The sequence below is a fragment of the Microtus ochrogaster genome, unplaced genomic scaffold (genome assembly GCF_000317375.1).
Source record: "Microtus ochrogaster isolate Prairie Vole_2 unplaced genomic scaffold, MicOch1.0 UNK99, whole genome shotgun sequence".
NCBI lineage: Eukaryota > Metazoa > Chordata > Mammalia > Rodentia > Cricetidae > Microtus > Microtus ochrogaster.
In genome coordinates this window covers 968,236-995,927 of record NW_004949197.1, presented here as the reverse complement: position 1 = coordinate 995,927, position 27,692 = coordinate 968,236, and the positions used below count along the sequence as shown (strand labels likewise).

The window sequence follows — 27,692 nt, the reverse complement described above, 5'->3', positions numbered from 1 at the left end:
AAAACTTTGTATGTTCAGTGAAGAACACTGCATTCTATTAGATGCAATAGTCTCAATCTGAAGTTGAAGTCATCAGCAGGGTTTGTTGGCATCCCATGTGGGAAGGTACTGGCAGTGCAAGTTGTAGCGTGCTGTATTAGGAACCAAGGCTGCAGAGTTGTGCCACACAGCATGAGCAAGATAAAGGGAGTCACAGTAACATCCTCTTAATGAACTGAATAGCCTTCTAGTGTAACACGAGGGCCTGCTTGTTGGGGTTTCTGTCCTGCCCAGTTCCCACAGCCATTTAACACCAAAGAATCACACAGAAGTCTACATTAGATATAAACTGATTGGCCCATTAGCTCAGGCTTCGTATTAGCTCTTATAATATATACCAGCCCATTATTCTATGTTAGCCACATGGCTCAGTACCTTTTTCGGCAGGGTAGGTCACATCTTGCTTCTTCTGTGATCTGTGCAGGACTGCCGAGGAATGGGCTTCCTCCTTCCCTGAATTCTCCTGTTCTCCTTGCCCCACCTCTACTTCCTGCCTGGCTACTGACCAATCAGTGTTTATTTAAAACATAATTGACAGAATTGTCCCACATCATTCTAGTCCTTATTTCCATTTCTTTTTTAGTTTTTTTACGGGCACTGGTGTTTTGCCTGTTACAGCTGTGAGTCACCATGTGGGTGCTGATAATTGAACGAGTTCTCTACATCTCTCCATCCCTTCTGTTTTTGCTTTTCAGACCGAGTATCACTGCCTGACCTTTAATCCCTGCTGAGATTAATGCCATCTGGCCTTGTTTCTTGTAAATTTGTTTCAGGTATGGGTGTTTTGCCTGCATGTAATGTCTATGCACAATGTACAAGCCAGGTGCCAATGGAGGCCAGGAGGAGTCAGATCTCCTGGGACTAGTTAACAGAACCCAGGTATTATGGAAGGGCAGTCAATGCTCCTAACCCCGGCCATCTCTGCAGCCCTGAAAAAGTTTCTTTACAAGGCCTGTCCTTTTTCTTCCAGCAAACATGTGCTCCATCCAAACAGCTGGTCTTTTCTCTGAGGGCCATGGTAGTAATGGTGGTGCCATGAACTGAACCCAGGACTCATCCATGCTATATAGCTGGCTGTCCTGGGCTGGATATATAGACCAGACTGACCTAGAACTCAGAGATCCACCTGCCTCTGCCCCTGACAAATGTTGGGATTAAAGGCATGGGCCATGACCCCCAGCTCCTTTAAAGCTTCCTTAGCTGAGATTACATATCTGTGATACTGCCAGGCAATGGTAGTGCAGGTCTTTAATCCCAGGACTAGGGAGGCAAAGGCAGGCAGATCTCTGAGTTCGAGGCCAGCCTGGTCTACAAAGAGAGGTCCAGAATAGGCTCTAAAGCTACACAGAGAAACCCTGTCTCAAAAACAAACAAATCAAACAAGCCTGTGCCACTATGCCAGACTATTTTCTTTTCCCTGACAGGTGGTAAGGTTTCAGTTAGTCTGCCTGGCGCTTGTGAAACAGGCAAAGAGGATCAAGACTACATGGTCAACATCACCTCAGAGTCTGGGCTCAGTGATACCAATAGCATTAAACAAAACAATACAAAAAGCCTGTAATACCAGCACAGCAGGGTTACCCTAAATTTGAAGTCAGCCTGTACTGCATAGTGAGTTTAGGGCAGCCTGAACTTGTGAAAGACAAAACACAAAAGTTATTTTTTTTTAATATTTATTTATTATGTATACAATTTTCTGTCTGTGTGTGTGCCTGCAGGCCAGAAGAGGGCACCAGACCTCATTACAGATGGTTGTGAGCCACCATGTGGTTGCTGGGAATTGAACTCAGGACCTCTGGAAGAGCAGGCAATGCTCTTAACCGCTGAGCCATTTCTCCAGCCCCAACACAAAAGTTTTTATTTTCATCCCCTTCAACCATGTTGAGCCTAGCACCCCCATTTTGCAGATCTGAATACAGCTTTCATTTCACGGCACATGTAGTACTTTATTTTGCTTGCCTTCAAGCTACCACTCTTCCAAAATGTTTTATTTTCCTGAAACTTGTGTCGTGCCCTGAATAAGCGGTTCACTGGTCTACGTCTCCTTAATCTGTCAATTTTTGACAAACAAATATTGTTCTTGGTTACTAACATCGCTAGACCTTAACCCAGTGCACTATACAAGAATTTTAGAATAAATCCGCAGCCTCATCTGAACTCAGATGAAAAGAGAATGGCTAGAAACTTTTCCCTCCTCGCCTCACCAAGGTCGCCAAAGTCTCAAAGCAGGAGACAGGCCCGCCGCTAGAGGCAAATTCACAAAAGTAGCTCCTCAGTTAAAGGCTCTGCGTTCCCACTATCCCCAACAGGATTCTAACATTCAGGAAAAGGGCGAGATGTTCCAGGCTTTAACAACGAAGCCGTGTCCCCACCGGAACAGCCAGGACTGTAAGCCCAACACTCGGGAGGCTGAGGCAGTGGAATCGCTGCGAGTTCGAGGCCAGCCTGGGCTAGTGTGGAAGCCCCTTTCTCAAACAAAAATGTCCACCAACACCTCCTTTCCGAGACCTGCTCCCTAGTCAAGGTCTCCCGCGGCCATCCGCCGCAGACTCTCACATCCCGCCGCCTCCCAAGGCGGCCCAGCTGTTTCCTAGGGAAAGCGTCCCGTGCGCGTGCTCGGGCTGTTGGCGGCCAACGGTTTACTAACGCGAGAGAGGAGCACGGGAAGATGGCAGGACCGAGGCCTGCGGCGGGCCGGCGGACGGGGCGGGGCGGGAAGCGTCGCGAAGAAGCGGGAAGGCCCCGCCCTTTCCGTAGAGAGCTCTAGAAAGCCGCGCGGAGCCCGAAAACAAAGAGTGCGCAGGCGCGGCGGTCGGGCCCGGGCATTTTGCTGCGTCACCAGCCGCCGCCCGGCCTCACCACCCCTCGCACGCACGCACGCTCCTTCTCCGTCCTCGCGCCCCTCTTCCGACACTTTCCTTCTCTCCCGGCCTGAGGGAGCCGCTCTCCGCGCGGTGCATTCTGGGCATCGAGGTCGAGCCCGCCGTCGCCGCCGTCGCCTTAGGGGAGCGAGAAGAGGCCGCGACCGGGCAGAAGACGCCGGAGAGGAGTCGACTCGCCAGCCGCCGCCGCCAGTGAGGCCCGCCCACCCGTTCGCCTGGCCCCCTGTCCCGTTCACCATGTGAGTGCGCCATCCCGCCGAGGGCAGGTCGTTCCCGAGAGAGGCCGCGCGGGAGCTCCCGGCTGCCGGAAAACGGCCCCTGGGCCCTCCCCCACTCGCGGCCCTCCGCCTTTCTCCCCTCGCTGGCGGCCGCCCTGCCGTGCGCTGGGGGTCCTGCATCCCTGTTCCGGTTACCGTTGGCGGGCGGAGGACATTTTTTTCCTCCAGATGTCCGCTCCCCCCACCGCCAGTCCGTCCCCCCGGATTCCTCGGGCCAGAAACCCCACTTCTCCTTCTCCTTCTCCCCCTCCCCCGGACGGCCTGGCCGCCTCGGAACTCCGGGAACTTAGCCTTGGGCCTCAAACTCGTGTGCGAGCGCCTTGCCCAGCGGGCAGCGGAGCCGCGAAGTAGCATGGCTGCTCCTCGGTGATGACCGGGCCGCGCTCGGGGCTCCCGAGTTCTGTAAGCGCTGCCGATGGGGCACCACGCGGCCCTCCGCCCTCCGCGGCAGGCACTGCTAGGCAACTAGAGGGGCCATGCCGTCACCACAACGAAACTTCCCGTTCCCGTGTCGCGCTCGGGAGCCTTCCAGACTCCTTCCCAATCCAGTCAAATTCAGTCACTTGCTGAGCATTGAATAGTAGTTCTGCACGTGTCTAGTCACAAGAGACTTGGGGACTCGTTCTCTATTTCTCAATAAACTTGGGATGGCGTTTCATCACGCGTCCTCCACGGGAGGATGAAATAGGTGTCCTGAAGACCGAATCTGTCTAGGTGGAGGTGGTTACGGGTTCTCTTAACAGTCTTAGCTTTCGTGATTTTAACCTGGTAAGAATTTTTGACCCGGTTTTTTCCAGGCCTTTTCTTCTCAGGAAAACTTCTTCAGATGAGTTTAGTGCTGAGTGGGTGCTGTGCTGCACAGCCCTAAAAGTTCATTGCGGATAGCGATTGAAAAGAAACTAGATTAAAAAATCATACAGGTGTAAGGACTTTCCTGAATACTGTATAGCTAGAACTCTAAAGGGATGGAACACACCCTAGAGCTAGTTGGTGCCTGGGAACAGGCCCTAGAAGACATGTGCTGGAAAACATGGAAAGAAAGAGAAGGTTTAACTTCGTTTTTGCTTACGTTTATTCTTGTGTGAGTGCTCCTGGAGGAGAAGGGAAAAGCTGTGGGAATGTGTCTTCGTCTTGTCGGGGTAGAACTCAGGTGGTCAGGTGTGGCGGTGGTTGCCTTAACTTGTTGAGCCAGCTCACCCGCACCGGTATAAATTTTATTTTCTAGGCGTTATGGATCGAACTCTTATGTTAGGGGAGGACTCTTATCACCTGAGCTGTATTCCAATGCCACCTCTGGCTTTTTAGGACATTGATGTAAAATTCTTTTTTTTTTTGGTATTTAAATTACTAACCAGATTGGACATCTCTAAGGAGAAAATTAATTGCTAGGTAATCCAATTAAGAGATGAGCATAGCCAAACAAAACACCTTTTCATCAGAAGTACCAGTTTAGGAGCTGGAGAGGTAGGTAGTTCAGTGGCTAACAGCTCTGGTTTCTCTTGCAGAGGACCCGAATACCCACGTGGTGGCTCACAGCCATCCGTAACTCCAGTTTTAGGGATGTGGTCTACATACATGCAGGCAAACATTCATGGACATAAAGTCAAAGTGGCTTGTTTGAAACATTTCTGTAGGTAATGAATGTAAATAGGTGAAAATTGCACGTAGCGTATTCTACCCCTTCTCTAATTATCATGCTACTACCTTCGAAAAGGTCTCTTTGTAGACCATGCTGGCCTCGAACTCAACGGAAACCCTCCTGCCTCTGCATGCCAAGTGCTGGGATTAAAGGAATGTGCTATTACCAACCAGCACAATATTTTTAAGATTTTTTGTTGGCCCTGGACAAGTAAGTGCCTTAGATTACGTGCTTACTGTTCTTGCAAAGGACCTGGGTTTAGCTCTTATCACCCACGTGGCTCGTAATCTGTAATTCCAGCTTCAGGAGATCTAATGCCCTTTTCTGATGGTTGGGTACCAGGCAAGTGTGTGGCACATACATATACTTGAATGCAATCAAAATACTAGTACAGTGAGGTAAAAATTAATATTTTTTTAAATTACATTTAAAATTATGTGTCTGTATGGGTTTGTACATTCTAATACAGGTTTCAGCAGAGAGCAGAGGTGTTAGATCTGAATAGAGGCTGTTGTGAGCCAGCCAACCTGGGTGTGTAGGTGTTTTGCCTGTACATATGTCTATGTACCACCTGCTTGTAGCACTTCCAAAGGTCAGAATAGAGAGAGTGTTGGGTTGCCTGGAACTAGATGGAGTTATATATGGACGTGAATCACTATATAGCTGTTGAGGATAGAGACCCCCTGGGTTCTCTGGAAGAGCATCCAGTGCTCTTAACCATTGAGGCATCTTTCCAACCTCTACTAACAATTGATTTTGCAACAAGGTCTCACTATGTAGCGCTGGTTGTCCTGGAGCTTTCAATGTAGACCAGGCTGGCCTCAGACTGACAGATCTGCCTGTCTCTGCCTCCCAAATGTTAGGTTTAAAGGCATGGTCCACCATGCCTGGCCCTATTAAAGATTTTTTGAGTTGGTCCACTACATATGGAACTACCCTTAAATGCTTAATCTTTCTGCCTCTACCTTCCAAGTGCTAGAATTAGAGGTGGTACATGCCATTAAGATCTGCATAGTAGGGCTGGAGAGATGGCTCAGTGGTTAAGAGCATTGTGTGCTCTTCCAAAGGACCCGAGTTCGATTCCCAGCAACCACATGGTGGCTCACAACCATCTGTCATGAGGTCTGGTGTCCTCTTCTGGCCTACAGACATATATGCAAACAGAATAGTGTGTCCATAATAAATAAATATAAAAAAAAAGATCTGCATAGTAAAGCTTCATGTATGCGTATACCTCTTGATTTAGTTTACTACTAATTATTATTATTTGGTACTTTTTTCAAGGCAAGGTTTTTCTGTGTAACCATGACTGTCCTGAACTCACTGTAGACCAGACTGGGTTCTACATATCTCTGCCTCCAAGTTCTGAAATTACAGTGTATGCAACTTCACCTGGCTACACACTTTTTTTTAAAGTTTGCACCATTGTGCACATTCTGAAGTAATTAGATCCTTCGAGTTTTAAATGCTCAGTATATGGGGGTAAATAGACGGCTCGTTTTTTTTTTTAGTATTTTATTTATTATGTATATAATATTCTGTTTGCATGTATGCCTACAGGCCAGAAGAGGCACCAGACCTCATTACAGATGGTTGTGAGCCACCATGTGGTTACTGGGAATTGAACTCAGGACCTTTGGAAGAGCAGGCAATGCCCTTAACCTCTGAGCCATCTCTCCAGCCCAGGCGGCTCGTTCTTGAAGAGCAGTCGCTACTCTTTCAGAGGATCTGGGCTCAATTTTTAGGCTCCATCCACAGGGGGACTGATAACAATTGGTAATTCTGGTTTCAGGGGATCCAGCATCCTCTTCAGACCTCTCTGAATGATCTGACCCCCAGTGCCAGACATATAGCAAAATGTTCTTTTTTTTCGAGACAGGGTTTCTCTGTAGCTTTAGAGCCTGTCCTGGAACTAGCTCTTGTAGACCAGGCTGGCCTCGAACTCACAGAGATCCGCCTGCCTCTGCCTCCCGAGTGCTGGGATTAAAGGCGTGCGCCACCACCGCCCGGCCAGCAAAATGTTCTTACATACATGTAAAATAAATATGAACAACTCCTTAGAAAATAAATGTTCAATACATTCAATTTTGTAACAGTTCTAAAGTAAAAATTGGGAAAAATCCAACTAATCGTGTTGTCTGTTGATGTCTGCTGTAAATAGGTTTATTCTCTTGGACAGTCTCATTGTGTAGTCCTGGCTATTCTGGAACCTAGACCAGGCTGGCCTTGAACACCAGAGATCAGCCTTCCCTTGCCCCTCTGGTGCTGGGGTTAAAGTTACATATCTATTTATTTACTTATTAAATAAATACTTATTTATATGCTTTGCAGAATTCCCAAAATAAAATCTTCAGCCTTCCAAACTTAAGAGGGAGCATAGGGTATGCTCCTTCCTTCAATGTTGATTTTCTAACCACTGTAACCTGGCAACTGACTTTTCTTTTTTTCTGTTTTTTAATTGTTGAGTTAGACTTTAACTAGAAGGCGTGGAAACAAAGTGGCAATGCTGGATTGTAGGTTACTCATTGCTAATTTAATATTGGTCTGTTTAGGGGCTGGAGAGATGGCTCAGCAGTTAAGAGCACTAGCTGCTCTTCAGAGGTCCTGAGTTCAATTGTCAGCAACCATGTGGTAGATAGCTCACAACCATCTATAATGGGATCTGACGCTCTCTTCTGGCATGCAGCTGTATTGCAGACATAGCACTCATACGTAAGAAAATAAATAATGAATAAACAAAAGCTGAAATTGTGCCAGACAGTAGTGGTTCATGCCTTTAATCCCAGCACTTGGGAGACAGAGGCAGGCGGATCTCAGTGAGTTTGAGGCCAGCCTAGTCTATAAGAGCTAGTTCCAGGACAGCTAGGGCTGTTCCACAGAGAAATCCTGTTTCTAAAAAGGGAAAGGGGGGGACGTATGGTGCAGTTGAATCGCCTCGAACTAATGTGTATATTTAGCTTACTGATAACTTGTTTGGTTGGGTGTTTGTTTTCCCAGAAACAGGTTTTATTATGTAGACCAGACTGCTCTCAAACTCAACAGAGATGGCCCTGCCTCTGCCTCCTGAGTGGTGGGATTATATTATCACTATAGTCAGCCAAAACTCCCCTCCCCCTTTTTTCTTGCCTAGACCTTCACCTCCCAAATGTTGGGATTGCAGACATGTTCCACTGCCTGGCTTTCCAAAGCAGAACGTTAGTGACTCAGTGCTTTATTAGAAACTGATACAGATAAAACAGTTTTGTGTTCGTTCTCTTGTGAATTCCTGATCCTTCTGCCTCCCTTGTAATACCAGCCGTGGAAAGGTAGGGACTTTAAAAACACTGCAAAGGTGACTGGAAAGATGTTCAGCCAGTAAGTGTACTTGATGAACAGTCATGAAGACCTGGGTTCAAATGTCCATCACCTGGGCCAGGAGAGATGGCTCAGCAGCAGGAGCACTGACTGCTCTTCCAAAGGACCAGGGTTCGGTTCCCGGCACCCAAATGGCAATTCATAACTGTCTGTAACTGCAGTTCCAACGGATCTGACACCCTCACACAGACATACATACAGGCAGAACACCACTATACATAAAATAAAAATCATTTAAAAATTTCCATTGCCACCATAAAACGCTAGGTATTTGTGCTGTGTGGACAGGACAGGGGGGTTATTGGGGCTTGTTGGCCGCCTACTTTCAGGTTCAGTGAGACATGTCTCAAAGGAATAAGGTGTGGAAGTAGAGCAAGTGTGAGACAGACATCTGGCTGTTGCATATCCCTATACATATGCATGTATATTACATACAAACATGCACAATTTTTGTGCAATGTGTGTGTAGATAATTGTGCCCATGTGTGTGCTGGTATGTATGGAGGCCTGAAGCTGAGGTTTGAGCAGAGTTCCTACATAGCTGTATACCTTACTCATTGAAACATGGTTAATGGTGCAGAGAATGTAGAGCAGTCTGTCCTGGAACTTGTAGTGATCCTCCTACTGCTCAGACTGGAAAGTGCTATGTTTACAGTGTAAGCCACCACCCCTCCCTGGCCCAAGGAAGAGCTGGGATTTCCTCTCCTGATACATCTCTAGAACAGGTCCCAGTACTATCTTCCAGCAGTGTGCTTTGGCTGTGGGACATGATTACATGAGATGCTTTTGATGGTAGGGTTGAGCTAGAGGTCTGCTGTGGGTTTTGTTACTGTGTAGCACATCTGCAAATTCAACAGGTCTTCTGTTAAACAGATTGAAAAATGTATTGGGGTGGATGGTTAGTTAGCAGGTCTGGAAGGTGGGCCAGCATTTAAAAGAACTTCACTGGTTGGACAAAGTGGAGCACAATCTCAGTCACAGTGCTTAGGAGGCAGAGCCAGCAGTTAAGTTTTCTCTGAGTTGGAGACCACCGTGGCCTATGTAATTCCAGGACAGCCAGAGCTATGAAGAGAGGGAAAAACCAACCTAAACCACCTTAACTGCTCTTGCAGTTAAGGACTTAGATGGTTCCCAGCAACCACATGGAGGCTCACAACCTTCTAGTTCAAAGCAGGCAAAATATTCATACACATAAACCTTTAACTGTGGGGAGGGGGAGGGAAATGGGAGGCGGTGGCAGGGAGGAGGCAGAAATCCTTAATAAATAAATAAAAATAAATAAATAAACCTTTAACTGCTTTTCTATACTTTTTGAAGTGTGAACGCTGTGTTTATTTCATAAAATCTAGAAAAGTATGACAAGCCAGTATATATCTATATAAAAAGTACCTTTGTATGTGTGTGTTATTTGGTTTAGGTTATACTTTGGTCAGAATGATCTTTTAACTGGTTAACACTGTAGCTTTGCCTGGAACAGATTCAGTCTCTCAGATGTACTTTTCTGTTACTGGGTAATTTCTGTATGAAGCTATTAACATGGCTACATGGTAGCACTTTGTGTGTGAGTTTGCCACATGTGTATGGGTTCCTGAGGAGGCCGGAAGAGTGTCAAGTCCTTTGGAGTTACAGAATGTGCAAGGTGCTTTACATAGGTGCTGAGAACTGAACAGAGCTCATTCTGTTTGGTTTTGGTTTATTTTTTGCTTTTATTAAGGTCTTCTTGAGCAAATACTCTTTAGTGCTAGGCCATTTCTCTGCCCCAGAACCCTGCTCCCCACACACATACACACTTAATTTTTTTTCCTCTTTTTTTAAAATTTATTATGTGTTCTGTGTTCTGCCTGCATGCCAGAAGAGGGCACCAGGTCTCATTACAGGTGTGTCATGTGGTTGTTGGGAATCAAGCTCAGGACCTCTGGAGGAATGGTCTTAACCTCTAAGCCACCTCTCCATTCTGTCTCCCACTTAATTTCAATAGAAATTCAGATATTAACAATAGTTTATCACATGTGTAGAGAGACTTGATTTGTAAAGAGAGGTTTGGGGCCAACTGCAGAGACCTTAACCTTAAACAAAAAGTAGTTTCTGATTGTTCATTTTCTAAGAAATCGTTCTATTAGAGATTCTCTTTCATTTGATGACCACCTGTGTCTTTCATCCTCATCTTTCCTTACGAGGGCACCAGTCATATTGGAGGAGAGCCTCTGTTGGGATTGCACTTCTGCTCCATATGGGAAAGTCTCTTTCTGAGGCACTGACGAGTCAGAGTTGAAGATGAAAAATTGAACAGAAAACAGTTGTTACTTAATGTAAATCTAAGAAAGTGGGTTAACCGGCCAATGTTTCCCTGTTTTGTTTTGTTTTGTTTTTTCAAAACAGGGTTTCTCTGTGTAACAGCCCTGACTGCCCTGGCCTGGAACTCGCTCTGTAACCAGGCTGGCCTTGAACTCATCTGCCTCTCCTGGGTGCTGGGATTAAAGGCATACCACTGTCGGCTTGTTTTTGGTTTTTTGTTGTTGTGGTGGTGGTGGTGGTGGTTTGATTTTTGTTTTTTTAATATGCATTGGTGTGAAGGTGTTGGATTTCCTGGATCTGGATTTACAGACAGTTGTGAGCTGCCATGTGGGTGCTGGGAATTGAACCAGGGACCCCTGGAAGATCAGTCAGTGCTTTTTTTTTTCTTAGATTTTATTTATTCTTATGTATACAACATTCTGGCTCCATGTATGCCCGCATGCCAGAAGAGGGCACCAGATCTTATTACAGATGGTTGTGAGCCACCATGTGGTTGAAGGGCAGCCAAGTGCTGTTAACCACTGAGTCATCTCTCCAGCCCCTCCCATGTCTTAAATAATGAATGAGCCAAAGAAAAACAGCATGGTTAGGCATGGTGACACATACCTTTAATACACCTGCCTCTGCCTTCCAAGTGCTGGGATTAAGGCATGCTCTGCCACCACCACCAGGCAAGTAATTAGAATTTTATTCAGCTGCCATTTGTGTGCATTTGTAAGGAATCGCTCATGGATTAGCTTTAGTGAGTGGGTATCAAACCCAAAGCAACTTCTAGGCAAGAAGCAGGTCGTTTTTATTTTAAAATAGGGTAAAATACTACGCTAGATCCTCACGTACCTGTTATTTGGTATTACTCAGGGTTCTCTAGTGGAAAAGAACCAATTCAGTGAGTGTATAACAGACAGGGATTATTGGCTTCCCTTACATAATGCTATGTCACTAAATAGTCCCAACAATGGCTGACTTATCTATCCAGAATCTGTAGTTCTTTTAGTCACTTCCAGTCTGGTGCTGAAAGCCTGGAGGAATCTCAGAGAGCTGCTGCTGGCCTTCCGTCATCCATTTTGGGAACATGAAGCGGTGGCAGCAACAGGGCAGGTGAACTTGCCATTGGAATGTGTAACCCACAGTTATTTAGGATGTGTCTTCTCCCTTCAAGTAATTTGGTCAAGAAAATCATAAGAATGTCTTTTAGTTGATTTAGAATCCAAGTTTACAACCAAGATTATTTGGGTAGGGTCCATTTTTTATCTGTCACTTCTTTGTCCCCAATGGATTTTATTTCCAATTTAAAGATTGTTTAATAAACATAGCCTAACCGGTGAGTATTAATGTCAGAACAGGATGACACTACTAATGATACAGGAAAGAACATTGGAGGTTATTGAAAGTTGCTGTAACAGGCATAAACTCGAGAGTGTCCCGCAGAAAAGCCTCTCCGAGGTGTCCTGCTCTAGTTGTTTGAGGATACACAAAGCTGTTTACCAAAAGGAACAGTTTTCTTTTAGTTTTTCGAGACAGGGTTTCTCTGTGGTTTTGGTTCCTGTCTTGGAACTAGCTCTTGTAGACCAGGCTGGCCTCGAACTCACAGAGATCCACCTGCCTCTGCACTCCCGAGTGCTGGGATTAAAGGCGTGCGCCACCACCGCCCGGCCTAAGGAACGGTTTTCTAAAGTTAAGCAAAGGACAACTGGGTAATAGTGGTGAGCTGTAGCTATTAGTCTTCACTGGACAGGCAAGTTTATTGTGATTTTTATTATTGATGGATGTGCTTATAATATGTATGTGTCTTGGAGCCCAAGTTTCCATCTTTATGTGAATTCTGGGAATTGAAGTCAGGTTGCCAGGCTTGTATGGCAAATTCTTTTACTTGATTGCAAATCCATCTCACCAGGACAAGATAGACTTTGTTTTCTTTTAAGTAGCACAGTTTATTTATTGGTTGGTTAGTTGATTGTTTGGGGGACATGGGAGCAGGTGCTGTATAGCCCTAACTGTCCTGGAACGCTCTGTAGATCGGGCATGGCAAACAGCACAATTTCTAAGACTGGATTTCTCCAAAGGAAAAAAGCACTGCATACAAAAATGAATTCATCTTACTTAACTTACAGTGCTTGAGTTTAAGCCTAGGGGTTTGCCTGTGCTAGGCAAATGCTCTCTAACACTGAACTGTACTATAACCAATGCCGTTTCGGGGGACAGTAGTTGAGATGCAGTCCTACTCCAAAACTTCGATTTACCTGTACTTCAATAGTTTTCCTACATCTGCTTGTCAAGTGCTGGGACTATAGACATAAACCACCACACTCAGCTATTTTTAATTAAATTTTTCTTTATTGCTAAAATTTTCTAGTGTATTAGCAATAGGGTAGCCTCTAAGATCTACCCTGTTGAGGGCAGCAGATTTTGTAGACTTCTTTGGCCCTTCTGAATAAAGTACTTTGGCCACCACAAGCCCTGTTTTTCCTCATATTGTAGAAGAAATTGGGCCAGGTGGTAGTGGTGCACACCTTTAATCCCAGAATTGGGGAGGCAGAGACAGGAAGATCTCTGTAAATTCAAGGCAGGCCTGGTCTACAGAATGAGTTCCAGGCTGACTCCATAGCTACTGAAAAACCCTATCTCTCTCTTTTTTTTAAAAAAAAAAAAAAAAGAATAATTCTGGGCCATGGTTAGTGGCGTGTGCCTTTAATCACAGCAGAGGCGAGCAGATCTCAATGAGTTCGAGGCTAGTTTGGTCTACATAGTGAGACCTTGTCTCAAAAAACCAGAAAAGGAAAGAAAAAAATTGTAAGTGAGGGCTGGAGCAATGTTCTACTGTTCTTAGAAGGCCCAGAGTTTGGTTTCCAGCATCCTTATCTGGTGGTTCACAACTGCTTGTAAATCCAGCTTTTCTGACCTCTATGGGTACTTGTACGCAGGTGCACAAACTGCCAAGTGGTGGTAGCTTATACCTTTAATCTCAACACTTGGGAGGCAGAGCCAGGTGGATCTCCATATTTGAGGCCAGCCTGATCTACATAGTGAGTTTCAGGACAGCCAGGGAGAAAGTCTTTCTCAGAAAACAAAACAAAAATGAAATCTTTCAAACTGAATGTAAATGGTGTAATTTGTATTCAAGAGGCTAAGGCAACTCTGTCAGTGCAGGGCAACATGAACTTAAAGAAAGACACTGTCATAAAACAAAAACCCCAAGGGGAGAGGATAGAGAGATTAGTACATCTGCCAATATGTACTAAAGAGGTAGTTTTATTTTGGCTAGCTTATTGTCATTTCAACTGAGGAAGCTAACGTGCCATTTTCTTTTTTTAACATGTGTTAATCACTGTGTACACATGTATCACTGCACAAGAGTACAAGACAGCTTGCAGTTCTTTCTAAGACCACATGGGTCCCAGGGAGCCCCCATATGAGTGCTTTGCCTACTCATCTTGGATCCTTTGGAGCTGAGGTTACAGGTGGTCGTGAGTTGCCCTGTAGGTGCTAGAAATTGAATTTAGATCTTCTATAAGACTAGCCAGTACCCTTAGCCACTGAGCCATCTCTCTAGCCCTTGTTCTGTAAGACAACAGCTTGATATATATGCCTCCTGAGTTATATGACAACATACCTTGACACCACTATATTTTTCAATTATTTTGTTCCAGGATTTGGTACATCAAACCTAGACCCTGCAAATGTTAGGCAAACATTGTGCCACTGGCTACATCCCTATTACTTCTAAATTTCTAATGTTGAAATTCCAGGATTGTAAAATACTATGTGCTTCTGAAAGTGGCTTAGTTTTCTTTATAATTTAAATCACGCATCTTAGTTTCAGTGGTACTGGTTTAAAGGTTGACAGGGTATTAAATGTTAGATTTTGGGTTTTAAAATCCCTATTGATACTGGGCAGTGGTGGTGCACACCTTTAATTCTAGCAATGAGGAGGCAGAGGCAGGCGGATCTCTGAGTTCAAGGCCAGCTTGGTCTACAGAGCTGTTACACAGAGAAACCCTGTCTTCAAAAACACCCCCCCACCCCCGCCAAAAAAAACCCTGTTAACAGTGCTGAACATACATCTGTGGAGAAAACGCAGTTTGTTTGTTAAAGGCTATTTTCTGTCCTACAATGATACTAGAAAGATAAATGGTGTTATGTGGGTGGGCAGTGGAAGATGAGATGTCCAAGGCTAATGTGAGCTATGTGAAATCCTGCCTTTTTCCCGTCTCCCAAAATAAAATCCCTGTTATGGAAGTTTTTGTTCTTATGAAATTACCTTGTGGGAGTCTTTGAAATGTGGAGTAAATATAAAGTAAAAGTTTAAAAATGTGATAGAGAAATACATTACTGTGTTAAATGTGAAGTTATTTAAGTACTGAACTCCTGTTTGTCTCGTTTTATTTGTAGGCAGCCTGCTTCTGCAAAGTGGTACGATCGAAGGGACTACGTATTCATTGAATTTTGTGTTGAAGACAGTAAAGATGTTAATGTAAATTTTGAAAAATCCAAACTTACTTTCAGGTAATTTGCTTGTTTGTCTCAGGGTAGCAACTTGGGAAGTAAGGGTTTATTGGGCTATGCATGCCCGTTCACCATCAAAAGAAGTCAGGGTAGGAACATGATGGAGGCAGGAGATGAAGCCAAGGCCATGGAGGGGTGCTGCTTACTGACTTGATGCCTATGGCTTGCTTAACCTGCTTTCTTAGAGAACCCAGACCACCAGCACAAGAATAGAAGCACCCACAATGAGCTGGATCCTCTCCAATCAATCACTAATGAGAAAATGCCTTACAACCTGCCTATAGCACACTCTTATGGAAGCATTTTCTTAGGTTGGCTTCTTTCAGATGACTCTAGCGTGTGTCAAATTGACATAAACTAGCCAGCACACCTTTTTATATCAGTGTTACCCAAAGCTTATTTCAGATAACTGAGTGATTTAATCTTGTTTTTCTTGCTGATCTATTGTTTAAAGATGCTTATTTGAATTTTTCTCTCTTTTAGTTGTCTTGGAGGAAGTGATAATTTTAAGCATTTAAATGAAATTGATCTTTTTCACTGTATTGATCCAAATGTAAGTATTAATGCTTTATTCAGATTTAAATTATGAGGAAATGCTGGTAGTAAATATTAAGTCTAATTAATATAACAATTTATAGAGACTTATATTTTATACCCTCCATTCCTGTATGTTTTTTATTCTGTCACTGGACAGATGACAGCACCTTTGAAGCCTGTCTTTAGATCTGAAACCTTAGTAGCTGAGAGCCCGAGGAAAGAATCAGGAGGCAGAGGCAGGCAGATCTCTGAGTTCAAGGCCAGCTTGGTCTACAGAGCTAGTTCCAGGACAGCCAGAGCTGTTACACAGAGAAACTGCTTACTGGCTGACTTCCCGTGACTTGCTCAGTCTGCTTGTGCCTATAAGGTGAATTTTCAGAAAACTGAGACAGGATGGCTTTGCCTACATAGAAACACTCGGGTGTGCTGATTAAGGAGGGTCGTGAATTCAGGACAGCAGGCTGCACAGTAATGGCCAGATTATGGAAGAGACAGCTCTGTGATAGAGTATTCCCTGGTACACTTCAAGGTCTTAGGTTTGATCTCTAACAATATAAAAAGAAGGTTAAAAAGAAATCTGGAAAGGGAGCAGTAGAAAGGGAAAAGGTATTTACCATGATAATAGAGATATAAAGTGGTGTGATGATGCTCTTGTTTTAGGACTCCAAGCATAAAAGAACGGACAGATCAATTTTATGTTGTTTGCGGAAAGGAGAATCTGGCCAATCGTGGCCTAGGTTAACAAAGGAGAGGGCAAAGGTGAGTTGTCATTTTCTGTGCTTGAGAAATAAAAAAGTATTTTTATAATTTGATTCTGTTGTTTTATGAGAGTTTCCCTGTATATAATTGCTGGTGTTCTATACTTGGCTTTCTAACCAAATGTCATAAGTCCCTAGTTTTATATTCAAGAGATATAGACTTATGCATCAGATGTAGTAACACATTGGAGGCTAAGACAGAAATACTGTGAAATTCAAACTAGCTTTCCTGGATGTCTTTGTTAGGGTTACTTGTGATTGCTGTGATAAAACACCATAGGAACCAATTTAGAGAGAGGGTTTATTTGGTTTATTCTCCCACGTTCATAGTCCACTGAAGGAAGCCAGAATAGGAACCTGAATGCTGGAGCTGATAGCTGATAGAGCATGGAGGGGTGCTGCTTACTGGCTGACTTCCCGTGACTTGTTCAGTCTGCTTTCTTTTTTGTTTCGAGGCAAGGTTTCTCTGTGTTAACAGTCCTAACTATTCTGGAACTAGCTCTGTAGACCAGACTGGCTTCAAATTCACAGAAGTCCACTTGCCTTTGCCTCCCAAGTGCTGGGTGGGATTAAAGGTGAGCACCACCATGGCCCAGCCAGTCTGCTTTCTTACAGAACCCAGGACCAGAAGCCCTGGAATTACCCTACCAACAGTGGACCATGCCCATCAGTCGCTAATTAAAATGTTCTTACAGGCTTGCCTGCAGCCTGATCTCAAAGGACTCTAACCTGTGTTCAATGACAAAATCACCAGTACACTGTGCTATATAGTCAGAGCTTGCCCTTTTTTAGGGCTGGGCTTGATACTCTGTGTCTACAAGGTACTTAGTTTACTCCCCAACACAGAAGAATTTGCCAGGCATGGTGGTTCACAGAGAAAGGAGAATCATGAGTTCAGGACCATCATGGTCTTTAGAAGTTACAACTGTCTGAAAAAAGGAAAGGGAGAGAATTTGCAGAGGGAAAGCTTTTCTAAGATATTTGGTTATCATAGGGGAATAAAGTTTGGTGTCATTAAAATTGACGAAACTGGGGTGGATTACCAGGATGACTTAGTAGACAACCGTGGTTGCTGCCAAACCTGAAAGCTGAGTTTGATTCCAAGACCTCACGTGGTAGAAGGGGAGAACCGGCTTCAAGTTGTTATCTTATTCTCTTGTTCCTCCACACATTTAGAAGTACCTTGTGTGGTGGCTTATCCCAGTATGTAACGCAGAAGTATAAGGATTTCTGAATTTGAGGCCAGTTAGGGCTACATAATAAGGTACTTTGTAAGTCCCAAGTCCGTTGGAGGCCCCATCTCTGTGCCCGCCAAACATGCCCACTCTACTTAACTGCTTCCCTGGAAGGTCCCCTCCTGTGTCGTGGTCGACATTAAACTCCCCACCCCCTACCCCTCACCCTGTCACTTTTGCAGCCTCCCATTAAACATGGATATTTCTTAATTTGGCTTGATTGAGATTTTTGCATCGGCAGAGAGCTCATGTTAGGTTAGGGAAAATTCCTAACAGTACTGTCTAGAATGAAAACAGTGGCACTAGGGCTGTAGCTCAGTTGACAGAGTGCCTAATATGCAGCCTATATAATCCATTTCTCCAGAGGGATGGCTGTTTTTTTGTATAAAAGGAAAGTTAAACAAAATAATGATTCATGGGCTTGTTAACTACTTTTGGTTTCCCTTGGATTTTTCTTCTTTGATTTTATGTCTCAGTGGTTGTAAGCTCAAAAAACTTAACATGGGTAATGCTTTTCTTGATCTGTAGCTTAACTGGCTTAGTGTGGACTTCAATAATTGGAAAGACTGGGAGGATGATTCAGATGAGGACATGTCCAATTTTGACCGTTTTTCTGAGGTAAGTTCTCTTAGTGGCATCCTCTACCCTGTTCTCATAATTGTTGTCTTGTCTTTCCTTTTTCGTTCTTTTTTTTTTTTTAAATCATCCCTAGCCTGTGTGTTGCCTTTCCTGAACACATTCTTTTTTTTTTTTTTAATTTATTTATTTGTTATGTATACACGACATTCTGCCTCCATGTATGCCTGCAGGCCAGAAGAGGGCGCCAGATCTCATTACAGATGGTTGTGAGTCACCATGTGGTTGCTGGGAATTGAACTCAGGACCTCTGGAAGAGCAGCCAGTGCTCTTAACCACTGAGCCATCTCTCCAGCCCTCCCTTTTCTTTTTTTCCTTTTAAGGAAGGGTTTCTCAGTGTCCTGGAACTCATTCTGTAGACTGGGCTGGCCTCACAGAACTCACCTTCCCAGTGCTGGGATTAAAGGTGTGCGCTGCCACCACCTGACTTTAATACGGTTCTGTAGAGTCATTTTGATATGCTTTTCTTTAATGTATATGAGTGTGTTTTGCCTGTGTATGTGTCTGCACCATCTGGGAACCTGGTGCCCTTGGAGGCCTGATGATGGTGTCAACAGTTCCAGGAAATGGGGTTATAGAGGGTTTTTTTTTTTTTTAATATTTATTATGTATACAATATTCTGTCTGTGTATGTCTGCAGGCCAGAAGAGGGCATCAGACCTCATTACTGTGCCCAGGCCCTCTTTAAGAGCAACAAGTAAAGGTGGGCACACAGGCTCCAAAATTAAAGAGAAATGCTGTCACGAAAAACCTACTACTGAGCCATTCGAGTTTTGTTGTTGTTGTTGTTTTTTTTTGTTTATGTAGCTCATCAGGCTTGCCTCTTACCCTAGTGTGTAGTTGTGGCTACCGTGTCCTACTTGCACCTTCCCTTGTTTTCAAGAAAGTAGTAGTCTTCTCTGAGTGTATGTAATTACATAGACTCTCCCTTTCCGAGAAAGCAACTTAAGCTTCTTTTGCATTCATAGATGGGAACCTATGATGGAGTAAAGGTTTATATCTGTAGTATGTAGCTTTTTTTTGTTTTTGTTTTTGTTTTTTTTTTTTGAGACAGCGTTTCTCTATGGCTTTGGAGCCTGTCCTGGAACTAGCTCTTGTAGACCAGGCTGGTCTCGAACTCACAGAGATCCGCCTGCCTCTGCCTCCCGAGTGCTGGGATTAAAGGCGTGCACCACCATCGCCCGGCTTAGTATGTAGCTTATTAAAGCTGATTTTAACATTTTAAAAAACTAATTTTTATGCTTGAAATAGATGATGGATCACATGGGTGGCGATGAGGATGTAGATTTACCAGAAGTAGATGGAGCAGATGATGTAAGTATATGAACCTTCTTTTCTATTTCATAGTAGTGAAAGGCAATTCAATATAGATGGTCTTACATGCTCAGTTACTCCCTGCAGGTGTTCACTCATATCCATTCTTTCCCCCCTCATAAAGGGAAGTGCTGCTTTTTTGTTGCTGTTGGTGGTTTATTTTTCTGTTTATTTTTAAGATGTATCCATTTTGGGGGAATTTTTTTTTTTGCCTAGTTGGAAAATTGTATTTGAACCATTAAGGATAATATTTTTTTTAATATTTATTTATTATATATACAATATTCTGTTTGTGTGTATGCTTGCTGGCCAGAAGAGGGCACTACAGATGGTTGTGAGCCACCATGTGGTTGCTGGGAATTGAACTCAGGACCTTTGGTAGAGCAGGCAATGCTCTTAACCTTTGAGCCATCTCTCCAGCCCCAAGGATCATATTTTTAACAAATCATTGCACAAAAGTAAGAGTTAAGAGATTATCTTTGGGGTCTAGAGTTTGGGCTGCTTTTCCAGAGGGCCTGCCTGAAGGTTCAAAAAAAAAAAAAAAAAAGATTGTCTTTGGGTGGTAGTAGCGGCATATGCCTTTAAACCAAGCACAGGTAATGCAGAGGCAGGTGGATCTCTGTGAGTTCGAGGCCAACCTGGTCTACAAGAGCTAATTCCAGAACAGGCTCCAAAGTTACAGAAAAAACCCCATCTCGAAAAACCAAAAGAGAAGAAAGAAAATTGGTTTTTTACCAAGGATATAAATAGGATTTAAAGCCAGGTCAGAGACTATAATAATAAAGGGATGTGAATACATCAAGAGGAAGCATATTCAACTATTAGAATTCTTCCTTTAATATTAGAACATTTTAGCACTTGTTAGTTATGTAGTTGGGAGAATTCTCAACTTCAGTATGTAGACTTAGAATTCATTGTTGTCTTTGTATTGAGCCAGTTTTTCCTTTAATGGGATGACACGAGATGATAGCAAGGGGGAGAATGGAGTGAGTTCAGTCCTAATCAAGAAGTACACAATATTTTACAGAAAGGGTTCTGTGTAAAATTATTCACTTTAGGAGAATAAGTGAATTGTCATTAAGTTCTGGGTTCCATGTAATTGTTTTTGCTACTATGGTAAAAAAAAAAATAAGTACGTTTGGATTCTTAAGGTAAAAATATTCTGTTAAGAGAAATGTGTACAATTAGTGTTGTAACTTATAAAAATTTCTTCTACAGGATTCACAAGACAGTGATGATGAAAGTAAGTGAGGGGTTTGGGGGAAGCCCGTGTTTGTGGTTTGTTTTATTTCCAGTGTAAGTGCTTGTCTTACACTGAGACCAAATTTCAGAGCAGACACCAATTTTCTTTTTAAACTGAAGAACAATTTAATGCCAGGCCATGGTAGCACATGCCTTTAATCGGTGGCAGAGGCAGGTGGATCTGTAAGTTTGAGTCCCTCCTGGTCTACAAGAGCTTGTTCCAGGACAGGCTCCAAAACTATAAAGAAACCCTATCTTGGAAAGAAGGAAAAGAAAATTTTAATTTTAAAAGAATGGTAGAGTACAGGTTAGGTTAAAAATCACAGCAACCACCAGGAAAAGTGGAGGAGAAACTCACATCTATTTACACAGGGTTTTTCCTGTGTAGCCCTGGCTGTCCTGTAACTCTATACCAGACTCACCTCCAACTCAGATCTGCCTGCCTCTACCTCTCAAGTACTGGGATTATAAAGATGGACGCCACCGCCACCTAGCACATTTTGTTTTTTGACTGCGTGTGTGCGTGTGTGTGTGTGTGTGTGCACTGTGTATAGCCGGTACTTGGGGGATGAAAGATGCTTTCAGAGCCCTTGGACTTAACAGCCAAATGTGAGCCACTGTTTCATTACCAGGAAATGAGCCTGGGTTCTCTAGAAGAGTAGTAATCTGTCCAGTCCCAAGAACATAATTTAAAATTTAGCGTAGAATAGAATTAACTTATTAAGAAAGGAGAAAACATCAAGCTAAAGCGAGGGGTATTACTGCAAGAGTTACAAATTGTCTTATTATAGGGATACAAAGGAAATGAGATTCAAAGTGAAAACACAGGCTCACAGGATACAGACAAGGTAGAAGCCTCTCTGCCCCGGGGAGATGTGAAAAACCGCACACACTTACTTCTGTTCTGACCTCCCAAGAGAGTGAGCATGCTTCTTGTCTGCTTATTAGTGCACACATAGCACCTCACACTGTGCCCTAAGGACCGGTACCCCAAAAGATAATTGGCTGAATGAATTCTCAAAACACCAGGCAGTGGTGGCATGTGCCTTTAATACCAGTACTTGTGAGGCAGAGACAGGTGGGTCTCTGAGTTTGGGGCCAGTGTGGTCTACAGAGTAAGTTCCAGTTCAACCAGGGCTACACAGAGAAACCTTTCTCTGGGGAAAAAAATTAAAGGGGGGGGGCATTCCAAAGAGGCGAAATGGGCTAGCTCTAAGGAAGAGGCCTTAGATCCTTGTCACGGTTTTAGAAACCCCTTACTCCTTAAGGGGTCCTGTGCACACAAGTGCTACTAGGACCTTCAGTTCTGTCAGCTGCTTCTCTGCTGAGACTTTGTAACTCTTAGATTCTGTTGTAGTTCTCTTCTAGACCTTAACTAATTGTTTCTAATCCTTTCAGAAATGCCAGATCTGGAGTAAGGAATGTTGTCATCACCTGGATTTTGAGAAAGAAAAATAACTTCTGCAAGATTTCATAATTGAGAAAATTCCTGAGCTCTAAAGGCAGATGCTGTATTTGCCTCCTTTAACCCATTTTTCAACCTTTTTTTTTTTTTTTTATTTTTTTTTAAAGGCTTCATTAAGGGTTGATAATGTACCATTGTATGGGGCAATTTAAGTCAGGTAAGGCAATATCCTTATGCATGAACATTTCCCAGGATTCCATGAAGTGGTTGAGATCCTAGGCAACTGATACAACAGCTCTGATGAATAAACACTTCACCTAAGTCTTCTTTCTTCATAACACGGCTACTTACTTACATCTTAGGAAGCTCTCAGCTTAGGGAAAGGTCCCTCCCTAGTTTAGATCCCAGACCATGAACTTGAAGGGGACGGGAAAAAATTTGGCTGATTCTTAAACTGATACCCTGTCATTCTTTCAGTGTACCTTTCAGAATTATTCCACTAAAGTTTATTTTTCAAAAATGTACTCTACATTATTGTATGTGATCAGTGTTCAGGTGTTTTAGCTAAAACTAGTGAATGCCCTAACTTAGATGGTTTTTGAAGCCTATACATTTGGTATTATTTGGCCCTTAGGCTCTTTAACATCTCTTAGCACGGAGGACGAAGAAAGAAAGCTGTACATTGTTGATTGAGAGTCTGTACATTTTAGACCAGATTTGTATTTGCACTGTCAGTATGGCAAATGAGTGGAAAATGTTAATACACTATTGGATTTTTTTATTTCCTGTTTTGATTTCAGCTTATGCCCTGGCTGGAAAATCTCAATTTATGTTCATGACAGTGGGGATTTTTTTAAATGTCTACATTCTTTCTAATAAACTGCTGGACGATTTCTTGGCTCTCCTTCTAAGTGTCTGGTTTGCTGTAATTTCATGTATTTTCCACTTACTGGAATGGAGTTCTTATTTTTTTGAGGGAAAACTTTGGGACTGCTCCTGTTTGAAAAAAGAGGTTGCTGTACTGTCACAGGAAACCCTTTCAAGTGGATCTGTAATGGAAACTGTAGATGCACTTTCAGCAGCTGGAAAAGTGTTGTGTGACTTGATTGAAATAAAACTAAATGTGTTGTCCTCCTGAACATCTCTCAGCTCCTGCATTTAGCAGTGTTACCTCCACACTTCTAAAGTCTGTCCTGCGGAGGGAGCCTGTGTTTCCGCCATGCTGTTGCTATCCAGGCTGTTCCAGGCAATGTTGAATGAAGTCCTAAAGATGAAAGGTTGATTCCTTGATTATTTCTGTGTGTAGAGAACTCAGAAATGTGTTTTTTGTTTTTTGGTGGGTGAGTTCAAGACAGGCGCTCTTTTTGTAAAAGTCCTGGAACTTGCTTTTGTAGACCAGGCTGACCTCAAAATCACTGAGAGCTGCCTGCATTTACCTATCAAGTACTGCAGCCAAAGACTTGTACCACCAACCACCTGGCTGCCACTGCCCATTTTTAAATTGCTTTAAAAGTTTGTCTCTTCCCTTTCTTCCTGCCTCTTACCCACCCCCACCCTGCAACTGCCGCTTTTGTTTTTGTTTTGTCTCTAGCTTTGGAGCCTGTACTGGAACTCCCTCTGCAGACCAGGCTGGCCTCAAACTCGCAGAGTGTGTTTATGTCTGAGGATAGATTATATATATACACACTACATGTAAAGACTGACTTGCTGGTGCACACTTTTTTTTTTTTAAAGATTTATTTATTATGTATACAACATTCTGCCCCGATGTATGCCCGCACGCTAGAGGAGGGCACCAGATTTCAGTACGTATGGTTGTGAGCCACCATGTGGTTACTGGGAATTGAACTCAGGACTTCTGGAAGAGCAGCCAGTGCTCTTAACCTCTGAGCCATCTCTCCAGCCCCCTGGTGCACACTTTTGATCCCAGCACTATATGAGGCAGAGGTAAGTGGTTCAAAGCCAGCCTAGTCTACAGAGCAAGTTCCAGGACAGCCATGGCTGTTAAAGAGAAACCCTGTCTTTAAAAAGCAAAAAATAAATTGCTCCATGTATGTGCAGGTTTCCTTGAACTGGATACAGTTATATGTGGGTCTTCGAAATTGAGCCCAGGTACTCTGAGAGCAGAAGGTGCTCTTCTCTTTATCTATAGGGCCTAAATTTGGGGGTTGGTGGGAGGAGGTATTGGTCCTTTAAGAACTCCAGTTGAGGGGGCTGGAGAGATGGCTAAGAGGTTAAGAGCATTGCCTGCTCTTCCAAAGGTCCTGAGTTCAATTCCCAGCAACCACATGATGGCTCGCAACCATCTGTAATGGGGTCTGGTGCCCTCTTCTGGCCTTCAGGCATACGCACAGACAGAATATTGTATACATAATAAGTATTTTTTAAAAAAAGAACTCCAAGGCCAGGCGGTGGTGGCGCACGCCTTTAGTCCCAGCACTCGGGAGGCAGAGGCAGGCGGATCTCTGTGAGTTTGAGGCCAGCCTGGTCTATGAGAGCTAGTTCCAGGACAGGCTCCAAAGCCACAGAGAAACCCTGTCTCGAAAAACCAAAAAGAAAAAAGAAAAAAAAGAACTCCAGTTGAATAACAAGCTCACATAACTGATGAGTTAGGATCACTGAGTGAAAAGGACACATATATCACCACATCTAGCTCTTAAAATTTTAACATTTAGCCGGGCGGTGGTGGCGCACGCCTTTAGTCCCAGCACTCGGGAGGCAGAGGCAGGCGGATCTCTGTGAGTTTGAGGCCAGCCTGGTCTACAAGAGCTAGTGCCAGGACAGGCTCCAAAAGCTATGGAGAAACCCTGTCTAGAAAAAAAAATTTTTTTAACATTTAACCGGGCAGTGGTGGCACACACCTTTAATCCCAGCACTTGGGAGGCAGAGGCAGGTGGATATCTGTGAGTTCGAGGCCAGCCTGGTCTATGAGAGCTAGTTCCAGGACAAGCAGCAAAGCCACAGAGAAACCCTGTCTCGACAAAAAAAAAAAAAAAATAAAATAACATTTAATCTGGACATTTAGACACAAACCTTCGAACATTCCTAAGACAGGTAAGAACAGCTTGGTAGGTCTTAAATGTAGTCCTGTAGGTATGGACAGGGCAATTCGTTCCTTGGCTACATAAGGTTAAAATCAGCCTGGACTAAGAACCGAGTCTACATAGCACAAGCCTTGCTTCAGAGCAATGCTGTGTCTTGTCAAAGCAGTAGGGGACTAAATACCTTTCGTCTGAACACTCAAGGCAAGACAAGAGGCAAGCAAATCTTGTCTACGGAGGAAGTTCCAGGACACCCAGGCCTACACAGAGAAACCCTGTTCTTAAAAAAGCGGTAGAGGGAACAATAGCCAAGACAGAGACTGGGGAAACTTGATACACTTTGTCCTTGTCCTTATCAGAAATTCTATTCTTGGTAAACTATCCAAACCTTTTGTTGCAGTCTGTTATATGGAACAGATAACTAATGTGGGTAAAATTCCAGGGATTGGTCTCAGCTTATAAACATTTGAGACAACCCAGAAATAAGTAGTCTATGTTCTACCAGGAGTGGTGGTGTATTCCTTTAGTCCTTGCACTCGGGGCAGATCAGGTGTTTGAGGCCAGCCTAATTTGTAGGGCCAGTTCTGGGACAGCCTGAGCTACACAGACACTCGTCTCAAAAATGGGGTGGGAAGGGAATGAGTGAAAGTGATGTGTCAAACATTTAATTTTTAGTGCTGGACATTTGAGTCAAGGTACTCATACACAATAGGAAAGTGCTCTACCACAGAACTACTCTTCAGACACAAACATTTTGGTTATTTCTGCCGGGCGGTGGTGGCGCACGCCTTTAATCCCAGCACTCGGGAGGCAGAGGCAGGCAGATCTCTGAGTTCGAGACCAGCCTGGTCTACAGAGCTACTTCCAGGACAGGCTCCAAAACCACAGAGAAACCCTGTCTCGAAAAACCAAAAAAAAAAAAATTTTTTTTTTGGTTAATTTTGGTTATTTCTAAACAAGTGAAGCAGGATTTAGGCGACGGTATAATCTAATATCTTATGAGTGATCTGTATGCATATGTATATGCAATGCCTATGGAGTCCAGATGAGAATGTTGAGACTCCAGAATGAGTTAAAAGTGGTCGAGCTGCCACGTAGGTGTTGGGAGCCAAACCCTAACCCTTTGAAAGCACTAAGTCTCTGAACCATCTCTAGCTGGAGGGAACTAAGTCATCTTTTACACCACTCTAAGCAGTTCTCAGCCTATGGGTCTTTGGTTGCCTAAAAATGAAGAGTTATAAAGTTGCTACTCTTAAGTTTGCTGCTGTTAGGAATCATCTGAAGATGTGTTTGCTGACCCAAAGGGTTCACAGCCCACAGGTTGAGAACCACTGACTTACAGTATGTTCCTGTAGTAATAGAATAATAGCAAAAACGAACACATCAAAGTCATATTCTGACGGGGGATATTGCATGAGTTTGAAGGAGGGGTTTGTTTTTGGAATTTGGGGTTGTCTTCTGCTTTTATGCATGTGTATGTTGTCTGCATGTATGTTTGTGTACACTCTGTGTGTCTGATGCCCTTGGAAGCCAGAAGAGGGCATCGGGTACCCTGGGACTGGAGTTAGATTTTGTGAGCCACCATGTGAGTGCTGGGAATTGAACTTGGGTCCTCTGGAAGTGCAGCCAGTGCTCTAAATTGCTAAGCCATCTATCTCTCCAGGCCCATGTGTCTGTTGTTTGATTGGTTCCTGTTAGGTAGCTGGTGTTGTCTTTCAGCAATCCTGCTTCCACCCCTGCTGAGATTACAGGTATTGCCCCAGTATGCTCTGCTCCTCATGGTGTTGGGGTAGGTTCTGTAGTCTCCTGTGTCTTTGCAGGCAAGCACCTGCTACTTGAATTACGGCCTTCTGCTCTTTGCTTTACAAAGTCCTAGGAGAAAACTGGGCTGGAAATGGCAGTGGAGGTAGGCTAAGTAGATGAAATGCAAAGGCTAGCTATAAGTAAAGAGTATAAGGATCTCTGAAGCTGGACTACTGGGTGGATTGTTATAGTTCCTATAGCCTTAGTTAACAGTAGCCCAACGCTAACTCATAACTGTTGTTCACCTCAGTGCATCTTGTAGGCAGTCTGTCTTCCATGAAAAAAAGGGTGTGTATGGTACAGTGATGGATTTAGAGAAAAACCACTTTCACATAATAAATTTATTGTGGGCTAGGCATTTGGCACTGAGCATTTCATTCATGGGTTTATCATCAACCCTGAAAAAAGCACTTGTGCCTAATATGTAGGTTAAGCTTTACCATAGGCATTTACATACAAGGAAAATATACATAGGGGTTGGTGTCATCCAAAGTTGCAGACTTCTACTAGGGATCTTGGATTGTGTTCTTTGTGATTAATGAAAACTATTTCAGTTTTAAGAATTACAAGAGTTTGGAAGAATTTGGGAGCATGACCAGTGTGTATATCAATACTGTGAAGTAAATTAGTGAACAATAGCCGGGCGGTGGTGGCGCACGCCTTTAATCCCAGCACTCGGGAGGCAGAGGCAGGCAGATCTCTGTGAGTTCGAGACCAGCCTGGTCTACAAA

The 27,692-nt window shown here is 43.6% G+C and overlaps 1 protein-coding gene across 1 annotated transcript; it reads left to right on the top strand.

The window, feature by feature from the left end:
- Window positions 1–849: 849 nt before the first annotated feature.
- Ptges3 (prostaglandin E synthase 3) lies at window positions 850–23,256 on the top strand. Its single transcript, XM_005371208.3, has 9 exons — window positions 850–918; window positions 2,634–3,160; window positions 14,877–14,990; window positions 15,474–15,543; window positions 16,188–16,286; window positions 18,049–18,138; window positions 19,408–19,470; window positions 20,689–20,713; window positions 22,111–23,256. Exons 1-9 carry the CDS (start codon window positions 850–852, stop codon window positions 22,128–22,130), a joined length of 1,077 nt encoding a protein of 358 aa, XP_005371265.2. The 3' UTR covers window positions 22,131–23,256.
- The last annotated feature ends 4,436 nt before the right edge of the window (window positions 23,257–27,692 follow it).